General features: G+C 49.0%; 1 protein-coding gene and 1 pseudogene across 1 annotated transcript; both read right to left on the bottom strand.

Moving 5' to 3' along the window:
- Positions 1 to 6,794: 6,794 nt before the first annotated feature.
- Positions 6,795 to 7,238, bottom strand: LOC109769540 (mitochondrial import inner membrane translocase subunit TIM17-1-like). Its single transcript, XM_073502208.1, has one exon. It carries the CDS (start codon positions 7,236 to 7,238, stop codon positions 6,795 to 6,797), a length of 444 nt encoding a protein of 147 aa, XP_073358309.1.
- Positions 7,239 to 17,683: 10,445 nt separating this feature from the next.
- On the bottom strand, positions 17,684 to 19,448 carry LOC109769537 (cytosolic sulfotransferase 15-like; annotated as a pseudogene).
- Between the last annotated feature and the right edge of the window lie 1,990 nt (positions 19,449 to 21,438).

Raw genomic sequence — 21,438 nt, 5'->3', positions numbered from 1 at the left:
GCGCTTACCCACCTGACACACCTTTCGTTGCAAAAGCGCAACTGGAAACTGAAGTGCAGCGTGAGGTGTAGGCAGTGAGTGACTGATAACAGCTTCTCGCGGCAGAAATCTTTTCAACTACGAAACATGGAACACAGGATGCAATCGACTAGTTACTGGAAGATCCAACCTGTATGCTCTGTTTCCTATCTTTTCCAAGACATGAAAAGGCCCATAAAATTTGAAAGCAAGCTTATGGTTTGCTCTGGAATAAAGTGACAACTGGGCATACGGTTGCATCTTGAGGAACACCTGATCTCCAACAGCAAAACTTCGATCAGACCTGCTCTTGTCTGCTTGACTTTTCATTCGTTGTTGTGCTCTCAACAGATGCTGCCTGGCTGTCTCTGTAACTGCCTGAGGAGACTGCAACCATTCTTGCATTTCCATTGGAGCAATCGTATCAGACTCACTAATGCCAAGTATCTGGGAGTATACCCATACAGGATTTCAAAAGGAGACTTCCCCAGAGCAGAATGCCAGTTAGAATTATACCAGAATTCACACAAAGATATCCATTTACTCCACTTGTTAGGTTGAGCACTGATGAAACACCTAAGATAACACTCAACCTGCTGGTTCACTCTTTCAGCCTGCCCATCTGTCTCAGGATGATTTGCTGTGCTCATATTAAGTTGAGTTCCTGTTCTAGTAACCAACAATTTCCAGAAAGCACTAGTAAAAATGGGATCTCTGTCAGAAATAATGATCTTTGGCATTCCATGCAACTTGTAGACATTATCCAGAAATACCTCAGCCACTTTCTGAACATTAAAAGGATGCTTCAAGGGAATAAAGTGGCCATACTTGGAAAACTTATCATTCACAACCAGGATGCAGTTATATTGAGAAGATTGAGGAAGACCACTGATAAAATCCATTGAAATAGTGTCCCAAGCCCGGTGAGGCATTGGCAATGGTGACAGCAGACCAAGATAAGGAACCCTTTCAGGTTTAGCTTTCTGACAAACTAAACAAGACTATACTTGAGTCAAAATGAACTTCTTCATCCCATGCCAAGAGAAAAGAGCATGTATTCTTTTGTATGTAACTGGGAAACCTGAATGCCCACCCAAGGGACTATCATGGAAGGCAGCAAAATTTTTCTGATGGAGGGCAGGGACAGGACCTATCCAAATGCTCTGCTTATACTTCAGCAGCCCATGCACCAGACTGTATGGTGGTTTAGAAGCTGGTTGGATAGCCAATTGTTGCAATATAGCTAAAGCTTTCTCATCATGCTGATAACTATCTATAATTTCAAGGAGCCAAGCAGGTTGATTACTGGAGATGGAATATAGTTGGGATTGATCTGGAGGCCTTCTAGATAAAGCATCAGCTGCAGTATTTTCCACACCTTGTTTGTACTGAATTTGATAATTTAATCCCAGTAACTTAGTAAGACATTTCTGCTGCCAGACTGTATGCAATCTCTGATTCTGTAAATGGGCCAAACTCCTTTGATCTGTTTTGATAATAAACTGCTGTACTTGCAGATAGGGCCTCCATTTATTCACTGCTAACAAGATAGCCAAATATTCTTTTTCATACACTGACAGAGCTCTGTTCTTGGGGCCCAATGTTTTACTAACAAATGCTAATGGGTGGCCTTGTTGCATCAGCACTGCACCAATACCATATTCACAACCATCAGTTTCTATCATGAAGGGCTTGGTAAAATCTGGTAAGGCCAACACAGGAGCAGACACCAGTGCTTGTTTGAGTGTTACAAAAGCTTCCTCTCTTATACTGGTCCAGACAAAAGTAATTCCTTTCTTAAGCAAGTCAGTCAGTGGTGTTGCAATTATCCCATAGTGTTTAATGAATTTCCTGTAGTAACCACTCAATCCAAGGAAACCTCTCACCTCCTTCACATTCTGTGGAGTAGGCCATTGCTGAACAACCACTATCTTGTCAGGGTCAGTAGACACCCCCTCTGCAGAAATGACATGCCCCATATATGCTATCTTGGGTTGAGCAAAGTCACACTTAGACATTTTCACTTTCCACTGCTCCTTGTGCAAAATAGACAGCACCTCATCTAAATGTTTCCAATGCTCTCTCAATGTTTTACCGAATACCAAGATATCATCAAAGAATACCAATGCACACTTCCTCAAAACAGGAGAAAGATACAAATTCATTGTCCCCTGAAATGTTCCTGGTGCTCCTGTCAGACCCATGCCCATTACATTAAATTCATAATGGCCATTATGAGTCTGAAAGGTTGTTTTATATTCCTCCCCTGGTGCTAACCTGATCTGATAATATCCAGCTTTTAAATCAGTTTAGAAAACCAACAAGCTCCTGCCAACTCATCCAGAAGTTCATCTATGACAGGCACTGGATATTTGCTTTTCAGCGTTATGGCATTCAAGTGTCTATAATCAATTACCATCCTCCAAGTGCCTTCTTCTTTTTTCTTGACCAACAACACAAGGGAAGAAAAAGCACTGTTGCTATGCCTAATCATCCCTGAATCTTGAGCAATACTGTCAGTGGATGTTGTTTCTTCTGATTGAATATGATCAATAAGTTCCTGGACTATATGCAGCTGAACTGATGATTTGCATACATGATCCTTGGACCACTTCTCACCACAAACAAAACACAATCCCTTAGACCTACGAAAATTCCTTAAGGCAGACCACTTATCTTCAGTCTGAACTGGTTTCTGAACTTCCAAACCGCGTTTATCCTCATAACTACGAGTTCTGTGAGGTGGCAGTGGTAAAGGCATATGACCCGATTTAGCAGCTGGAACTTGATTCAGAGGTGTAATTCCTTCCCCCAACTCCTCATGCAACAGGGCTAAATCATATGCTGCATCCAGATCACGTGGTTTCTGCAGAGCAACGGCAACACGGACACCAGGTTTAAGACCATCAAGGAACCTGGTAGTGTAATGCAATGAATTTTGTGCCTCCTCATACGCAGACAATTGATCATACAAATCAGCAAAACGCTCCACATAATGAGCTACGGAGGACGTCTGAGCAATCCGTAACAACTGACGCAACAATGTATGATGTTGATTTCGGCCAAAACGGCTCTGCAAACTCTGACATAATTTAGACCAACTTGCCTGCGGTTGACGATGCTGCATAGATTCCAACCAGCGAGCAGCAGCACTCTCAAATTGAGCCGTTGCCAGGGAGATCCACCGATGAGTCGGAGTACACCACAAGCGGAACTGATCTTCACAACGCGTTTTCCATAAGCGCGGGTTTGCTCCATCAAATCTCGGCAATTCCAAGCGAGCACCAAATGCAAACGAATCAGCAGCATCAAAGGAATGCGCCTCACGGCCCATAGAATGACGGAATTGTAGACTGGACTCGCGCACACCTCTGACCGGAGGAGGGACATAAGTATTATGCGCCTTCCCCCGGTGATCGTGGTCGAAGCCGAGGGAATCAGTCGGGGCACCGCCGCGACCATTTCCAGCCAAGCCCGATGGTGAGGGAGCTTCATGTCGCGAAGGGTTCGCCTTCGAGCTGTTGCCGCGGATCTGCTCCAAGTCCAGCATGAGCTCATCGCGGACCCCGTCCATTCGCGAGGAAATCAAGCCGTCAAGGGTCGTGGTACTCGTAGCGATCAGCTTCTCCATGGCCTTGAGGAGATCCACACCCTGTTCCTTGAAACGCTTGTCGAGGTCGACCGCGAGATCCGCGCGGAGAAGCTCGTACACGCCACGCCCATCCTCCGACAGCTTCTCCATCGCCGCCGCTCGCTGTCGATCCCACCACCGCATCTCGTGGTGATGTTGGGGAAGCGCCAGGACCGCCGAATCTGATACCAAGTGTAAGCACCAGAATCGATCTAGGGGAAGAAGCTAGGGTTCATGGCAAAAGGGAGTTCGGCGACGTGTATTTCCTCCCAATCTCCCTCACAGCCACCGCTCTTTACAGCTCGGCCGAAGCCGCCGTCCAAATCCTAGCTGAGTACAACCGAACATTACAAGTTTGTATTTAAACTACCGAGTCCACTCTGGGCCGTCGTTCCACTTGGGCTTCGTCTTGATTCGAGTGGTCCGCGCCGTAGGCCCACTCAGAGTCTTGGGCCTAGCTGCTGTTTCGTCATTTGCCGGATGTGGAACAGTATCTGAACCTGTTGTCGCTTGGTGTCCATCTTCAGGGCTTGCCTCCCGTTTTCGATCTTCAGGACTTGCCTCCTGTTGGTTAGCGTCGCTGACAGAAACAAATTCATTGTGTTTGTGACGATGTTCAGAGTGTACAATCGTCCAACAATTACACTTGGAAAGAAAGAAACCATATGTTTCTCCCCATGTTTCTCAATTGTGTTTGGCTCATGTTTATTTAGTTGTTTGGCAGAATGGCATGATCATACACATCATGCTGCTCTCTCTACGGTTCAATAATTTTGCACCTTATATTAAGAAAGTATTGAGCAAATCGCTCTAGTTTGCATGCGTACTCCTTCACCTCTTGTCGCGAGTCCATGGGTGATTAGGGTTTCTTGACCTTCCATCAGTGCGCAGTCATTGGTCCGGCTCATCTCCGGTGGCCTTAGGGCCATGGAGGCATAGCGGACCCCGGCCCTTGTTGATGGTAGGGTTCCTGCTTTCGGTTTTAGGCATGTTTTACGTCGACCAGAGTTTGTGTCCTGCTTAAGAAGGTGTGGCAGCGATAGCTCAGCTCCCTAGAGATGAAATAAGGTCCTCACGGACTAGACCCTATCCCGGCGGTCTGAGTATCGTTGGAGGGAGTGGGGAGGTGTGTCTCCAGCACACAACCAACACCAATACACCCACACACAGGAAGCACTCACATGGCATATTATATTTCCCGCCTTCGTTGACCACCACTACTACCTCAAAGCCTTTCTCAATAAGTTTCATCTCTATCTTTAATTTAATGCATAACTTTTATTTAATAAATTAGAGGAGGCTTTGGTACGCACCAAATTAAACTAATCATATTCTAGATGAGCATATCAAATACCAAATCATTTGCCTCAAAAAGTAGACTGCAAATTTGATGTTCTTTGATGATTATAATATTTATGCTATTTGAAGTGCAAGTAAAATCATACACATGTTGTCTATTTATTAATGAACCCAACTTGCAAGACAAATTTGGCATACGGTAGAAGTCTATATAATCTTACCTAATACTAGTACACTAGAGACCACTATTGATATTTTTTGTAAATTGTATGCTTTATAAATCTTCACCATGATATTTAATAATATTAATATATATATGAACACACACATGTAAATATATATTAAACTGCATAACAAAGAGAGAACACTATATATATTATTTAGGAACATTTTTATGTCGTTAACTATGCTAGCTAAATAATACAAAATTTTACAACTCCCTCTGTTGTACTAAAGTTCCGACAGGTAATATAAATCAGAGGGAGTAATTAAAACTACAGTATTATAAAACAAATAAGTATTAAAGTTTATTATAAATATCCAATGAAGCAACCTGTGTTTTACGCGGTCATGGTCGCCAATGGATATAGCAGACATCCTGCCTGGCTATGTTATTCAAAGCGGTAATCTATGTGATATATGGTATACCGGTCTTAGCCGACAAGACAAACAATCCGGAAATGGTCAACAACAGAATTAGTGTCATGTTTGATTTCAATTTCGTAGTCGACTTCCTTTTTCATGTCTTCGCCGACTATCTAATTCAATTCTGATTTGACATGATAGTCTTCGAAAAGGTATGATCACGCACTTACATGAATATATCACGATGTTTTCCGGTTTTTGCATGTATTTGATGTCTATCTTCAAAACGGTAATTAAGCTCAACTGCACTCCGTAATGTGGTGTCTTGATAGAGTTGTGCACTAACCATTTTTTGCCTGACTTTTTATATCACACTGTTCTAGTTTATATAATAGGCTCAAACTATATGATTTGACTCAAACACATAATCCTCTACTGATTTAACATTAAAGATATCACTGTTTAACGAAGCTTCTTTCCCTCGAAAAGACTAGAGTAGGAAACAGAGCCCTTGAATGGAACGCCGAGAAAAAAAAGCTTCTGCATGACTCTTACTGCGTCTTCCTTGATTTAGTACCCCAAGTGCTCCCACAAAGGGCAGTAGGGTGAGAGCCCCTCGCAGCCTCGCAGAACAAACAATAGACTCCGTCCAGCTCCATGCCAGAACCCTGGTAGATCTTGCCAAAGTGCCACCGAGACACAAATGCGTCCTTGGGGTCTCGGCACAGGTACACGATGTGATGGCCGCTACATGAGCTTGTCGTCTCCAGCGGAAGCAGCGATAAGGGAACATGCATGGAAAGAAGGCGAGGAGAGGCAAGTGCGTTGAGGTGGGCATGGTCCGCAAAAGGGCTACGAAACTCGACGCACGACACGAGGTGCTGACAGTTGAGGGTGGTTTGTGAGGAGGGGGTGGTAGCCGAAGCTCGGTGTGGGTGTTATTTTTTTCTTGATGTGGATGTGTTGAGATGGAGTGCAAATTGTTTTGGGGAGATGCATGGTTTAAGGAGTTAAAATTTTAGAGAAGGGCTACGCTTCTGCTTCTTTGTCCGAAAGTTTTGCCCGGTTGTTTCGCATGAGAACGAGAGTACTGATGGGCCGATGCCTTGACAGTAATAACATTACAAGAATATTGGCTTTATACTTCAATTTATAGATGAAAAATTACAGTTTGACAAGCAAGCAAAGTAAACACAAACTAACATCAACCAAAGTATCAAACAAGACGTGTCGCGCCAGGAATCCCGGCCGGGCAAGCAGCCTACTCAGGTGGGATGCAGCGATCGTCTGCCCGTGGACGCGAGGCAAGGTAGCGTTGTAAGCTATATTCAAGCATGTCGGGGACCACGCCAACGACGGCTCCTCTGAGGCCGGAGCGGCCGGCCGCGCGCAGCCCGTGGCGCACGGAGAAGAGGGCGTCGGTGACGCTCCAGGCGACCGTGGTTTCAAAGGGGTAGTCCGGGGCCACGGCGCACCTGACCGACTTGGCGGCGCCATACCAGGCCGCAAAGCTGCCGATCCTGAGCGTGTTGCTGCGGACCGCCAGAGCCCCGCCGGAGAGGCGGCTCCCGCTCGGCGAGTTGGTGGCGCCCTCGAGGAACTTGTATACGGAGCCGAAGATGGCACCGGAGATTGCGTGGCCGCGGACCTGTTGGATGACGCTAGGTGGCTGCGGCTGCTCGGTCGTCGGCCCTGTCGTGTCCATCGGCTGGCTTCTGGCGGTGGAGCGAGGTGGGGGTGGCTGTGGCTTGGATTACGAATTGGCGAAGCGATCTGAATCGGGGGTTTGCGCTTCGGTCGTCCAGAGTCGAGTCTAGGGCAGACGGCAATATATGGAGTTCCCACTTCCCACGTCGATCCTGCCTTCTACATGCACTATGAGTCGGTTGTCCGCTGTTTCCAAGCCCGTTGCGTTGCTGTTTCCAGAATTCCAGTACGCGTGTGCGTATATAGAGTTTCCTTTCAATACGACTGACTTGACTCATACCTATACGGAAGACAAGGACTTTGTACGAGCGGGTGTATCGATCGGTAGCACCAGTCATCACTTGTTTGTTTGTTGGGAGCAACCGAAAAGGAGGGAAACACGCGGGCGTCATACGTATTTTTTGGACTCCCGCGCTTGTGACGCGGGAGGCACAATGTGTCTTCGTTTTGCATCAGAGCATCTCCAACGGCCGCGTTAAATAAGCGACGCGCCACAAATTTGTCCTTTTTAGCGCGCGTGCAATCGATATAGGGGCTTCAGCGGACGTGCAATAAGCGCGCACGACATATAGAGTTGGGTGCGCGGTCCGAATCGCCCTCGCGCGCTGTGTATTTGGTGCGCCCGCTTCCGCGCGCAGCACACTCGAGCGCTCGCGCCGCACTCTCTCCGCCGCGCCACCTTCGCCCCGCCCGTGCCGCCGCCGGCGAATTACCCCGATGGGCGCCCGCGCCGGCACCCCCCTCACCCCTTCCTACACCCGCGTCCCCTCCGCGGCCGCCGCCACCGCCGCAAACCCTAGCGCAGGGAGCTTTGGCTTAGCCTCCGCCGGAGCACCTCCAAGCACCGGCATTGCGCGCGGCCTTTTCATGCCGCCACGGATGACCTCGGCGGCGGGTGGCGTCGCGCCGGCGCCCGCCGTGAAGTCACGTGCCCCCTCTCGAAGCTCCCAAATGCGGCGCGGCCGAAGAAGGGCAAGGTATCCGCGAAGAAGAATAAGATGGCGGACGGCTCCGGCTCCTCGAAGCCGTCGAGGAAGAAGCTTGCAGGGAGAGCGACGGGCGGGCGGCTACCGAAGCGCCGACGAGCTCACTTGTTGAGCCGGAGGCCGGCGCGCACAAGGTGTTCGAGGAAATGCCTCAAAGGTATAAAATTTCGCCAACTTTTTGTTATTGTTATTTTTCGAATGCATACATATAGATAGCTTATTTGCTTCGTTGTATATACTTTGTAGTTTCAATGATGAGGTATATATGTCAACTATGGGTGTTGGCTCCAACAATTCGCATTGGTCTCAAACCAATGACATGCATTTCGATGACCATGAGTTCGAGGTGGACGAGGATGGTGAGGGCATTGTCGACGCACCGAAAGGAAGAGGAGGCAACTACACCAATGAGGAAGACATTTTGCTATGCAATACTTGGTTGCAAGTGTCGAGGGATCCATCCATTGGAGGTGATCAAAGTAGAGATGTTATTGGAACCGGATGAAGGAGCACTTTGATCTACACAACAAGAGTGGAATTGACCGCTCGGAACGATCTCTTCGCTCCTGGTGGTCGACAATCAACCGAGATTGTCAAAAGTGGGCGGCCGCACAAAAGGCGATTGACAAGTTGAACCCAAGTGGCACTAATCATGAAGATAGGGTAAGTGCCATTTTCATCCATGTTCATCATGCTTGTTGTTGGTGTTTGTAGTGCTAACTTGTTTTGTTTTTATGTAGTTCAATATTGCACAAAACTTGTTCAAAGGAGAGGAGAAGAAGATCAAGAAAGGGAGACCATTTACCTTGCCTCATTGCTATGAAACATTGAAGGATGATGAGAAATGAAAGAAGCGTGATGATATGGATGATTTGGATATGAGCAACAAACACAAGCGAACAATTGATTTGGATGATGATGAGGAGGAGGCATCAAGTGATGACGGCAAGAGAAGCCCCACACCAAACTCGGTTTCATACTCGAAGCCAAAACGACCGGATGGGTGCAAGAAAGACGCAAAAAAAAAGAAGAAGAGGAAAGGAGATGATGAGCTCAAAAATGCTATGGAAGCTATTGTGAAGGCAATAAAAGAAGCGAACGAGGTGAGGAAGATGGCAAGGAACCAAGATGCCACGGCCGAGGAGAGGAGGTTGGCGGCCAAGGAGAGGAGGGTGGCGGCCGAGGAGAGGAAGGTGACATTGAAGGAGAGGAAGGTGGGCATGGAGGAGCAATCTAGGTTGTTGGATTGGGAGAAGTACTTGTTCTTCATGGACACATCTATCCTCAATGAGGCGCAAAAGGAGTATGTCAATCTTGCCCGTGAAGAAGTCTTGATGCAAAAAAGAGCCATGATTCGCAGCATGGGTGGCGGTGGCCTTGGCGGCATGGGTGGCGGTGGCTTTGGCGGTATGGGTGGCGGTGGCCTTGGCGGCATGGGAGGCATCGATGGCTTCGGAGCTACCATGGGCGGCATGGGTCCCATGGGTGGCTTTGGAGCTACCATGGAGACCATGGGAGGCATGGGTGGCTTCGGAGCACCTCCGGGCGGCATGGGCGGCATGGGAGGCATGAGTTTTGCGTCTCTCATGAGAGGCATGGGAGCACCTCTAGGCAGCATGGGCGGAATGTCTTTCGGTGTGCCTCTCACACCTTCGCATGAAGATGCGGTTGAAGATCTTGCCAACACCTTCCGAGCTACACATGATGATGCGGTGCGCGACAATGAAGATGAGGAGGAAGAATCGTGTTCGGAGGAGGAGGATGAATTGGAGGAAGATGAGGACGAGGCTTGATTGTTGATGTGTCATTCGTTGGTGTGAATTTTGTGTCATGAACTTGGTTTGAATTTTGAACTTGGTTGGATGATGTTGTGGGCATGAATTTGAACTTGTGGGCATAAACTTTTATATCATCATGAACTTGTTTGTGTGATATAATTAAATTATGCAATGTCTTTGTTTTGATGTTTGAAATTCATTTTGTGTTCAAAATACAACATATGGCAAGCGTCGGCTGCTCGCGCACGCTGTATTTTAGCGCGCCTGCTAGAGCTACGCCGCGCTAAAATTTACAACGGCCGCTGAAGCCAGCGCTCCCCGCCGCGCCAAAACAGATGACGGCGCGCTGCAAACGCATTTTTAACACGCCTCGCGTTGGGCGGCTGTTGGAGATACTCTCACTATAAAGTGATAGTGATGATGGCACGCGCTGGTGTTCGATCGCTAGACTGTCTCCTTTCCTAGTCAACAGAAAGTTGAGAACCAATCTAGGATTTCTCTCTCCTTCCTTATCCCTTTGCGGCTAGGGAACTCTCTCCTCCACATAAACGCTGCTCTTGAAAGTTGAGATTGCTGCTCAGCCCACATAAACGCTCCTCTTCAACGTTGAGAACGCTGCTCCGCCCACATAAACACGCTTTTCCCCCACCAGAAGCAAACATGTTTCTTCACGAGAAGCAAATATGTGCCTCTCGTGGAAGCTATTGACGTATAAATGTATTGCCTAATCTCTTCCATCAGATCGGTTTTTTGGTTCCATTAGCTAGAGCATGAACTTGTACATAAGCAAACCTGTTTGTCCACGTGGTAGAAAAAAACCTGTTTGACAACTGTGTCTCTCGCAAAAGCAAACCTATGCCCCCTCTCACAGAAGGATAATTCATTATTAATATAATAATAATAATAATTATTATTATTATTTCATCCATGTTTATTTGCTTTTCTCTGTCATAAATATATTGTAGTATAAACGATACATCATCTTAATTTTTGTGCATTCCCGGGGCAAAAATACATGTAAAAGAATCAAAAAGATCATTAGAGTATAAACTTCGCATCATGGACCTATCCCTCAAACAATTTCATCGATCGAAGGGTGACGTTCCTTCTATGGAATACAAAATCATTGTAGTACAAAATAGTCGTAGTTTATATGTTATCTAGAAAAGGTAAACATGATTTCCATATAATTTCACGCAATTTCACATTTTTATAAAACCTAAAACACGAAAAGAACGCGCTGGATAAAATAGAATCCTAATACAAAATTTGGTCCCTTGAAAAAACTGGTCATTGGTTAGATAGTTCCATGGACAGCAAAGTTCGGCAATCACCTAGCCTTAAAATAGAAATAGTTTCATGGCTAAAACAATTTGGGCCAGAGCATATTTTTGAATTTGGCCCAAACTCACGATGCGCACCGTCCGATCTGCGGTCTAGATCTGTTGTGGGATGAGCAAAACCAGCTATCCGAAATCAATTCCGAGTTTGCTCTACCAGGCCACCTGTCCGGAGGATGCGCGGGCCGCCGTCCTTGATGGCAGGGGCGGTGGTCGGGGACGGCGGCATGCATAGTGGCCGGGAGATGGCGTTTGCGCGTGAGACGGCGGCGAAGGCGCGGTAGCAAGGTAATGGAGGCTACCCTTGGTGCCGCCTTGCACAGGGGCGGCCCGCGCGGCACGGAGGCCAATGAGGCATCCGTCTCCCATATGATTGTAAGCCAGATCAGTATGATTCTCCGTCGATATATATTTTGCTTTAATATTGATCGTTTTGGAATATACATGATGGTAATTGGTCATCGAGTGCGAGATCGAGGAGCAACTCGTGGCGGAGCGTGTCGATGAGGGCGCACTCGTCGTCATCTACGTTTACCCCCTCTTGGTCGAGGAGCACCTCACAATCAAGCATTGTTGACACCACAAGCGAGGCCGAGGGCTATTGCCCAGCGTGCATGGTGAAGAAAAGGCGAGAGGGGAGTGGTTTGCTGAGCTCAACGGGTGCCCACGGTGCCAAGGCACTGGGCTCCAACAAGGGCAAGGTGACATCTTCTGCGACGAGGATATATTGGGCTTAATTGCGTGACAAGTTAGGTTACTTTGAGTGCTTTCGAGTTCAGTGTGGCAGTATTATGTATAATTTTGAGAGGTTAAAAATTCTGCGAAAGAACCAGATGCTAAATTTTGCTCGCATGAGAGAATTAAGGAAGAGTGGATGGGCCAGGAAACACAGTTTCTTATTGCACATAATTTTCCATTGGAACACCTGCTAGCTATAGCTACTTGCGCCCATGCCTTGTAACAGTAACACTCTACAAGAATATATATTCGCTTTCATATACTCTAATTTATGGATAAAAAATTACAGTTTGACAGGCATGCAAAGTACTCCTAAAACACAAACAAAGTAACATGGATCAAGCATGACATGTGTCGGCGGGAATCCCAGCCGGGCAAGCAGCCGACTCACGGGCTATGCGGCGCTCCTCTGCCCGTGACCGCCGTGAGGCAAGGAAGCGTTTTACGCCATACTGGGCCATGTCGGCGACCACGCCTAGGGCCGCACCTCTGAGCCCGGATCGGCAGGCCGCGCGCCTCCCGTGGCGCATGGCGAATAGGGCGTTGGTGGCGCCCCAGGCGACCGTGGTTTCAAAGGGGTAGTCTGGGGCCACGGCGCACCTGACCGACTTGGCGGCGCCATACCAGGCCGCAAAGCTGCCGATCCTGAGCACGTTCCTCGGGACCGCCAGAGCCCCGCCGAAGAGGCGGCTCCCGCTCGGCGACTTGGTGGCGCCCTGGGAGAAGTACACGGCGGAGCCTAAGATGCCGCCGGAGATTGCGTGACGGCGGACCCGTTCGATGAGGCTAGGCGACGGCATCTTCTCGGTCGTCGGTGTTGTGGTGTCCATCGATCAATCGGCTTGTTTGTTGGTCGGCTTCGGGTGACGGAGAGACTTGGATTACTAGTTGGCGAGGCGATCTAAATCGGGGGTTTGCACTTTCGACGTCGGGTCGAGTCTCGGGAGGTTTGCAATATACGGAGTTCCCACGTCCCGCCCTCTACGTGTACGAGTCCGTCGCTGCGCTGTGTCCAAGCCCGTTGCGTTGCTGTTTCCTATACGTGTGTACATAGAGTTTCCAATTAATACGACTGGCTTGATTTCATGCTACTACGGAAGGCAAGGACTTTGTACAAAGAACGTTCCGCTGTCGCTCCGTGCGGGGCTCAATATGGTTCAGATTTGGGCAAGCCCGATGCTACGCATCATCCGGCCGATCCCTTCGCGGGATCAACCGCCTCCCCAGCCACTCGATCGATCCCTCAGGATGCGTCATCAGCCATCGGATCCACCGAGTCAGCTTTCATGAGCATATGGGTGCTCAGGCCGTGGTCGCATCATTTCGATATGGGACTTTTTTTTAATGTTGGCACGAGAGCTGTCAAATTCATGGATCAGAAAAGGGTATTACAAGCAACACCCCCATAGGAGTAATGCATCGCATAAGACGAGCGCTAAAAAGAAAGAAATGGAAAGGCGTTACTCAGTTTATCGAGGAAAACCGGGCGAAAACCTAAACAACACCTAACAAGACTAGGCCTAAAGCACCACGAAACATACAACACGTCAGAAGGCCAACACCCCACAACACACCCGGCCAGGCACTCGACCGCTTTCACCACTACCAAAGTGCACTCCGAAAACCGTTGTATCAATTTTGGCTGCCACTAGCATATCCAAAAAACTTGACGACATCAAAGAGGAACGCTATGTCCGAAAGAGCAAACATATGCCGCCTCAATCCCGTGAGGTTGGCAGACATAAGTCGCCTGAGGCACTTTGCATGTAGAGGGTGCTTCTGCTGCTCGCACGGAGATGCTACACAAGCCGTCGCCAACCACCTACGTGAGAACTGAGTCCCTCTGACCGAGTCTATCTTCAAGACGATGTCCTCAAGAGGAGACACGACAACGAGCAAAGCCGATAGTGTCGTTATCATCCGACCCGGCTGACCGGACCTAGGGTTTCCCCCGAGAATGTCGAGCAAGGGAAGGGAGGGACTACAACATCGATGCCTCCAACAAGGGGACGGTGCCCGTAGGCGCCACCATCGACTGATCCGGCCACAACCGGAGTACGGCTTTCACCGGCAGCCCCACCTACCCAAACATGTGACCCAACCAGCTCTTCCTGCATACCAATTCCATGGCGCACAGGCACTGTTTCACATCTCACCCTCAGGCCGCACCCAGGAGGTCGCCGGCCAGCTACCCAACAGATCTGCACCGGGGAAGCCAAATGCACGCCGCGCAAGCAGATATGCCTCGATCGGGCTCGGCCCTTGGTCACCACGCCAAGGAGCTTGACGCTCCTGCAACGCCCAGACGCCTCCGCGCAGCTCTGGCGCGCCGTCCCGCGCCCAGCCATACGCCATACCCGCCGCCGCGAGTGTGGCACGCCAGATCCACGCGCGCCCACACGACATCGTCCCTCAGTTCGCACGCACCCCCCAAGCCTCTAGCTTGCAAGGCCGTGTCGCCCCGCCTCCAGTGCGTGCCAGGCGGCGCCGCGCTCACGCCCAGCACCTGCACCGTCGAGCGCCTCATCCGCCCAAGAGAGCAGCCCCGCGCAGCTCCAGCACCAGGCAAAAGTGAAGAGAAGGCCCGCCGCCAGACGCCGTGCGGGCTTTGCCCGGCGGCGGCGTGGAGAAGGGTGGTGGGGGTGCGCGGTCTGCAGCGGCTAGGGTTTTGCGCCCAGGCCGCCCCGCGAGGGACCGACACGGGGCTCGGTGGGGGAAATTTTCGGATATGGGACTGGTTTCCGGTTGAAGCAGTAGTTCTACTAATGCAGCAGCGTTTTCCTGCTTTAGAAATGGGAAATGTTTGGGATCGGCAGGTCGGCCGAAGCTTGGGCCGGCGCCTCACCCACGCGTCCGATGTGTTTCCTTTTTCCCAGCGACACATAATCTCGTGGGACCCTGTCTTATCTCTTTTCGCCCACTACTTTTCTTTCTTCCAGCGCGATCCTCATCTATTCCCCCTCATCTCTCTGGTAAACAAGCCATGAGCACCGCACCCTTCATTTTTTCCGATCTCGACGATCTGCTGCTCTGGCGAGCGGTGTCCGGAGTTACTGCGGAGGTGAGGAGTGTCCGGCCGTTCCGTGCTGGAAACAGAGCAACCCGCTGTTGCAAGCGGTGACCGCTGCAACAAACGTTCGTGGCCATGGCCGCCCGCTGTTGCGAGCGCTGACCGGAACTGAGCGGGCTGCATTCACGACGGTGCTGCAAGCGCTCGTCGCCATGGCAGCCCGCGGCTGGGTGCTCTGCTCTCCATGGCTGCTACAGCACGAATTTGCTACAACCATGTTTTGTTTTTGCTGGAACCAGTCCGTTTTTGCTACAACCCACCTACCCAAAATCTGCTACCACGGTGTTTTTTGCTGGAACCTGCGAGCCATTTTGCTACAACCATTTTGGTTTTTGCTACCACCGGTGTTTTTGTGGATTTTTGGTACATCCATCTTCATGACATGTGAGTTCGCGACTCATGTTTTTTGCTTCAACCAGCCATTGTTTTTGGTGGAACCATCAGGCATTTTTGCTGGAACCAGCGATTTTTGCATGGATGCGAGTACGGAAGCATTTTTCTTTGTTGGGATCGGCAAGCCATTTCTTCTACAATCGGCGAGCAGTTTTTGCTTCAACCAGTATCTTTTCTTTTCTGGAGCCTGTGTTTTCCAGAGATGCAAAGCATTCTTCTTTGTTGGGATCTGCAGAACAATTTTTGATTCAACTGGTGAGAAAAATTGCTTCAACCAGCATCCAGTTTTGCTGGAACCAACAATTCCGAGCATGCGACAGCCAAAGCTTTTTTGAGAGCCGTGATGGGTCACCGCTGTGAGCTGCGACAGCCATCGCGGCGAGACGCGCTACAAGGTCGCCGGGGCTGTTGGAACGGCGGTCCCGGGGGAGGGGGGAGGTTTGATGCAACCCGGTAGCAAGGGCGGCACGCCGGCGAGCAGTGGCCCTAGGGAATGAGTTCAGCACTACCCCCATTTTCCTATAATCAAGACCAACAAGGTGCCCTAGGGAATGAGTTCAATATATATTCATGAGAGATGAGTTATTGGGATAGTTGGGACACAAATTCCTGATGGACTCACTGTAAAGACTATGATGCCCCTCACTCTATGTTGTGGCCCAAAGGGCAAAACTGTAGTCTCCAACACTACCCCCATTTTCCTATAAATAGAGGAGACTTATTATATTATCATGTGTACGTATTATATTGTGATGTGTAAGTATTATACATTAGAGAATTATTAAACTAAAGTGCATGTTTAAAGTGTGCTATTTATGACTTTACTATACTGAAAATGTTGCCATGGCTGCCAAAAATGATGTCGACATTTTTTTCTTTTCTTTTTGCCTACCGTAATGTATCACTGGCGGGCGCAGACAGTCGCTCGCCGCTGGAACATATGCCCGCCACTGATGCCATGTTAGTAGTGGCGGGAGGTCAGTGGTGGGCGGCCCTTAAGAGCCCGGCTCACCACTGCTGGGCTTTGCCGTCCACCACTGCCAGGCATTCCTGCAGTAGTGTTGGCCACGAAAGAAACCATCTATAATGATGCATGCACGTCTCGACGTACCTCACAGGAAAAAAATAAAGCAGATTTCTCATCTTATGTGAAGATAGCGAGAGACGTCTTAGGATTGACCACATTCAAATGCATTGTCATGTGTAAGCACCGAGGCCACTGTCAGCGAGGATGTGAAGGAGATACGCTATTAAGGTATCGAGTCATGGTTATTGGGTTAGGGCATATGCTATTTTCTTTCTCATTGCAACACACAGACTCTTTTGCTAGTTATACGACAAATTGTCCACGCTTGACTTGATTACCCACGATCGGTCCAGTCGGGTGGACGTTGTGGGGAAGGGCAGCCAAACCGAGCCTTCGTGACGCTGACCCAGCTGAGTTTATCTTGAGACAACGCCCGAAATCACTAATTAAGGAGTACTCGTTCAAAAGAACACTCCACTTTCCCAGGCCGCGACAAGTGGCGCACATGCAGCGCGGCACTTGTTGCAACCTGGGAGTTTTCCCTTTTTTCGTAGATCCGTTTATTCAAAACGTTTTATCTCTTAAACCGTGCGTCCAAATCTCGAACCGTTTTCACCATTGGATTCCTCGCGTCGAGATCTTCAAAACCAGATCCCATGTTGATAGGTTTTGACGAACTTTTTTTCACGAAAAAACCGGACGAAAAAACCCGGGCGAAAAAACCGAACCGGGAGCACGGTTTTTTCCCTTTCCGAAAGAGGCACGCCCGTGCCTCTCGCGAAATCATAACCGTGCCTCTCGTGGAAGCAAAACCGTGACTCTCGTGGAAGGAAAAAAACAGAAAACACGTTTTTTTTTCGTTTCCGAGAGGCACGGCCGTGACTCTCGTGAAAGCACAACCGTGCCTCTCGCGAAAGCAAAACCGTGACTCTCGCGAAAAAAACAGAAATGCGTATTTTTTTCCCTTTTCGAGAGGCACGGCCGTGACTTTCGCGTAAGCACAACCGTGCCTCTCGCGGAAGAAAAAAAACAGAAAACGCGTTTTGTTTTTCCCTTTCCGAGAGGCACGACCGTGCCTCTCGCGAAAGCACAACCGTGCCTCTCGCGGAAGCAAAACCGTGACCCTCGCGAAAGAAAAAAAATAGAAAACGCGTTTTTTTCGTTTCCGAAAGGCACGGCCGTGACTCTCGATAAAGCACAACCGTGCCTCTTGCGGAAGAAAAACCGTGACTTTCGCGAAAGGAAAAAAAAGAAAACGCGTTTATTCGCGCAAATTTTTTTTTCATCGAAAAGTTAAGAAAGACCGGGGGAAAACCAAAACATCGAAAAAAACGAAAAAAAAACCGTTTAAAAAGCCGAAAACGCGTGCGAAAAAATAAAAAAACAAAATCCGAAGGGAGCGTCCAGAGCGCGACACGTGGCGAATGGCTGAGAGCGCGCCAAGTGGCGCTGATCGTTGCGAGGCTCCCGAAGAAGCGCTCGTTAATTAGTTGCTCCCGACAACGCCGACCTTGCTGAGTGATTTCCTGGCATTATATCGGGTCGTTCCGGCCTGCTGGGCCGAATCCTTGACTTAGGCCTACTCCACGGATACCCCTAAAAAAAGCTAATAAGACGAGTTGAGAAAAAAGGAACATATACAACAGATTATGTCTTAGTGTTAACTCTGAATGTTACAGATCTTTATTTTTCCACATTACGAGATCCTAAAATTATGATGCGATAAAAAATTACCCAAAACACGTGTGAATAGCCGAAAACTTCTTGTACAATAACAGGCTTTCACGGTGCTCATGGCATGTCGAGCCACCCACTTTATTATAGACAAAAGACAACACCGTTTAAAGAAAGTTCTTTAGTCCCAAATTTATGAGTACAAAACAGATGAGAAAGTAGAAATGCAAATCAGAAGGCGAGTCCAGATCCCTTGAGCTTTTCTTTGGTGATCTGATCCATCTTTTCCCCCATTTCTCGGCTCATGTGGTTCGCCCAGTCCCCAACTTGTCCTTTTCTAAAGAAGGCTGAATTAGCAGGAAACCTGTGATCTCCGTGATCATTGACAACACTTAACTGGTTAACCTGTAGGCTCGTCAGTGTCTCAAAGCTGCAGAGCCTCGCCACCTCTTCCGGGACACCAGAGCTTTCCTCCTCCTGGCTGAACGGGACGCCGAGGAACACCGCGAGCTTCCGCGCGACTCCCACAGAGTCTTCCTTGATCTCTTCGTACTTCAAGAAAAGAACCTTGTCCGGCGTCGCCAAGCTTGCCTTCCAGTACTCCAGGCAGTGCTCCCAGAAAGGGCCGTAAGGCGAGAGCCCCCGGCAGAACAAGCAGTAGGCTTTGTCCAGCTCCATGGTGGAACCGAGACACAAACGCGTCCTTGGGGTCTCGGCAGAGGTACACCACGCGACGGCCGCTGGATGGACTCATCTCCGGCGGGAGCAGCGACATGGGAATGTGCGTGGAGAGAAGCCGAGGAGATGCAAGTGCGTTGAGGTCGGTATGGTCCCCGCCCGGGCCATGGAACTCGATGCACGGCACGAGCGGGTGAGGGTGGTGGGTGAGGAGGGGGTGGTCGCCGAAGCCGTAGCGGCCTCGGTTGGTGATGGCGAAGGTGAGGGCCTTGAGCCTGGCAGTGCCGCTTTTGGGCTGTGTGGCGAGGATGATGTCGTCGTCCCGGGGCTTCATGGTGACCTGGGCCAGCAGGATCCGCTCCAGCACCGTGGACCTCAGCCAGTAGTTCTTGTATAGGACGAGCGGCCCCGAGCACCAGTCATCACTACTTGTTGGGAGCGTGGATGTCAAATCTTTGGGGCTTATTGATTTGGATGGTGCAGCGCTCATGGTAGCACCGTCTTCTACCTTGGATGGAGCCTGAGCCTTGCAGGAGGAGGAAGCTGTCTGGCGTCATGGGGACGTCGATGGCAGAGTGGCCAGACAAGGTAGAAGCCTTAATATGATCTGAAGACGGACCTGTGGAAGATGGCGGCGACGACACACGAGTGCGTCTGACCGGATTGTGCCCCAGACCCGGTATGTGGCTCGGCTGGGGCTTCCGAATGAGTTTCGGCTTCCGGCTTTTGATGTTAGGCTTAGGTGAGTGGTTTGGGTAGTGGTCCAGCTAGCACCCCTCATCATTTTTGATAGGAGTAGCGACATATGTTGCCAAGATGGTGGTTTCAGACACATTGTTGTAACACTTTCTACGGTCCTCGAGAATAATCAATAAAGTGGCCGTATGCATCTCCCAGATGCAGAGGCCGGGGGTCATCCTTCTTTTCTAAAAAAACAATCTCCTCGGATTCATCACCAACGACAGCCCAGGACTCGAAGCTCCCCGTTGTGCTCGTTTTGCTCCCGGCTTGATTTGTTGTTGTTTTTAATTGGATTTGCATGTGATGCGGGGCGCAGCAAAGCACATAGTGACATAGCAGAAGTATGGAGGCGAGGCGGCTCGATTTTTTACACTGCGCTCCTATTGATCATTGTCCTTGCTGCTCTTGTTCTGCAACAAGGCGGCTTCATATCCATAGATCTTTGGTGCTCCGTTCTTTTCACCAACGCCTTTTGTTGCTGCTGCTGCTCACCTCCCTATTGCAACCCCTTTTAAGATTTCAGTGTTTTCTAAAGCTTGGGTGAATAGACTAATCACTCCAATCAGGTTCAGTTACTTGCACGACCGACGGACTGCAAAAGGCTCCAACCAAATCACTATACAAAGGCCTGAAACACTAGCATTAAGATTCAGGGAGCTTGATTTAGGATCCCTGACCAGCACGATGGTGACGCACTGACGCTCCTCTCCTCTACTTATATAGTAGAAAATGAACGTCAAACCTGTGTAAATTGCTGCACTGAGTTCAGGTTTACCACTGTATCGGTGCTCATCAACCTGAATCGGGCCTAGACGGCATAAATCGCGCACACTTCTGGTCCTAACAACCCACAAGTAGACCGCCAACTCAAACGATGTTTTATTGGAAGCAACATGTAAACAATACTGGGAGCGATTGGTTGTACCGGACTATACTTGCGACCTAAAAAACCCCATTGGAATGTTGAAAATAGTTCAGGTTTTCATGTATGGTAACATCTGCATAAACAACATGGTAATTTTACATACTGCGGGTGCGATAACTTATGCAGCCTAGGCCAGATAATTTTTTGGACCATCGAACAAAATTCTTGAAATATATCCGGTAACTTTTATGTGTATAGCATGCTAATTTATGCACCATAGACCTAATAGCTTATTTGCAACACCGTGCTAATTTCTACCGAGGAATTTTATTCGAAGAAAATTACCTCGGTAATTTCTGTGCAAATAGTATGATTATTTACGCACTTATCTGCTTGCTTACGATTATGCCGTATCCATGGAGCATCCTCATCATTTAACTTAATGCTTGGGTCAGTGTTCATTTTGAAGGACGGAATTTCACCAAACATATTATAATCTTCTGACATGTCTGTCTTGTCCTCCACTCCCACGATGTTTCTTTTCCCTGAAAGAACAATGTGGCGCTTTGGATCATCGCATGATGTACTGATCGTTTTCTTATCTTTCCGTTTCCTCGGTTTGCTACTCATGTCCTTCAAATAAAAAACCTGAGCGACATCTTTGGCAAGGACGAATGGTTCGTCAAGGTAACCAAGATTGTTGAAATCCACCATTGTCATTCCGTATTGCTCGTCCACCTTTACCCCACCTCCTGTTAGCTTGAACCATTTGCACCGGAACAAAGGGACCTTAAAGGAGGGTCCATAGTCAAGTTCCCATATCTCCTCTATGTAACCATAATATGTGACCTTTCGCCCATTCTCGGTTGCTGCATCAAAGCGGACATCACTGTTTTGGTTGGTGCTCT

This window comes from Aegilops tauschii, chromosome 6 (genome assembly GCF_002575655.3).
Source record: "Aegilops tauschii subsp. strangulata cultivar AL8/78 chromosome 6, Aet v6.0, whole genome shotgun sequence".
Classification (NCBI taxonomy): domain Eukaryota; kingdom Viridiplantae; phylum Streptophyta; class Magnoliopsida; order Poales; family Poaceae; genus Aegilops; species Aegilops tauschii.
This window is presented reverse-complemented; position numbering and strand designations above follow the sequence as displayed.

What these genes read in the sequence shown, in the direction of transcription:
- LOC109769540 (XM_073502208.1), bottom strand. Translation starts at nt 7,238, where the DNA reads ATGGACACGACAGGGCCGACGACCGAGCAGCCGCAGCCACCTAGCGTC.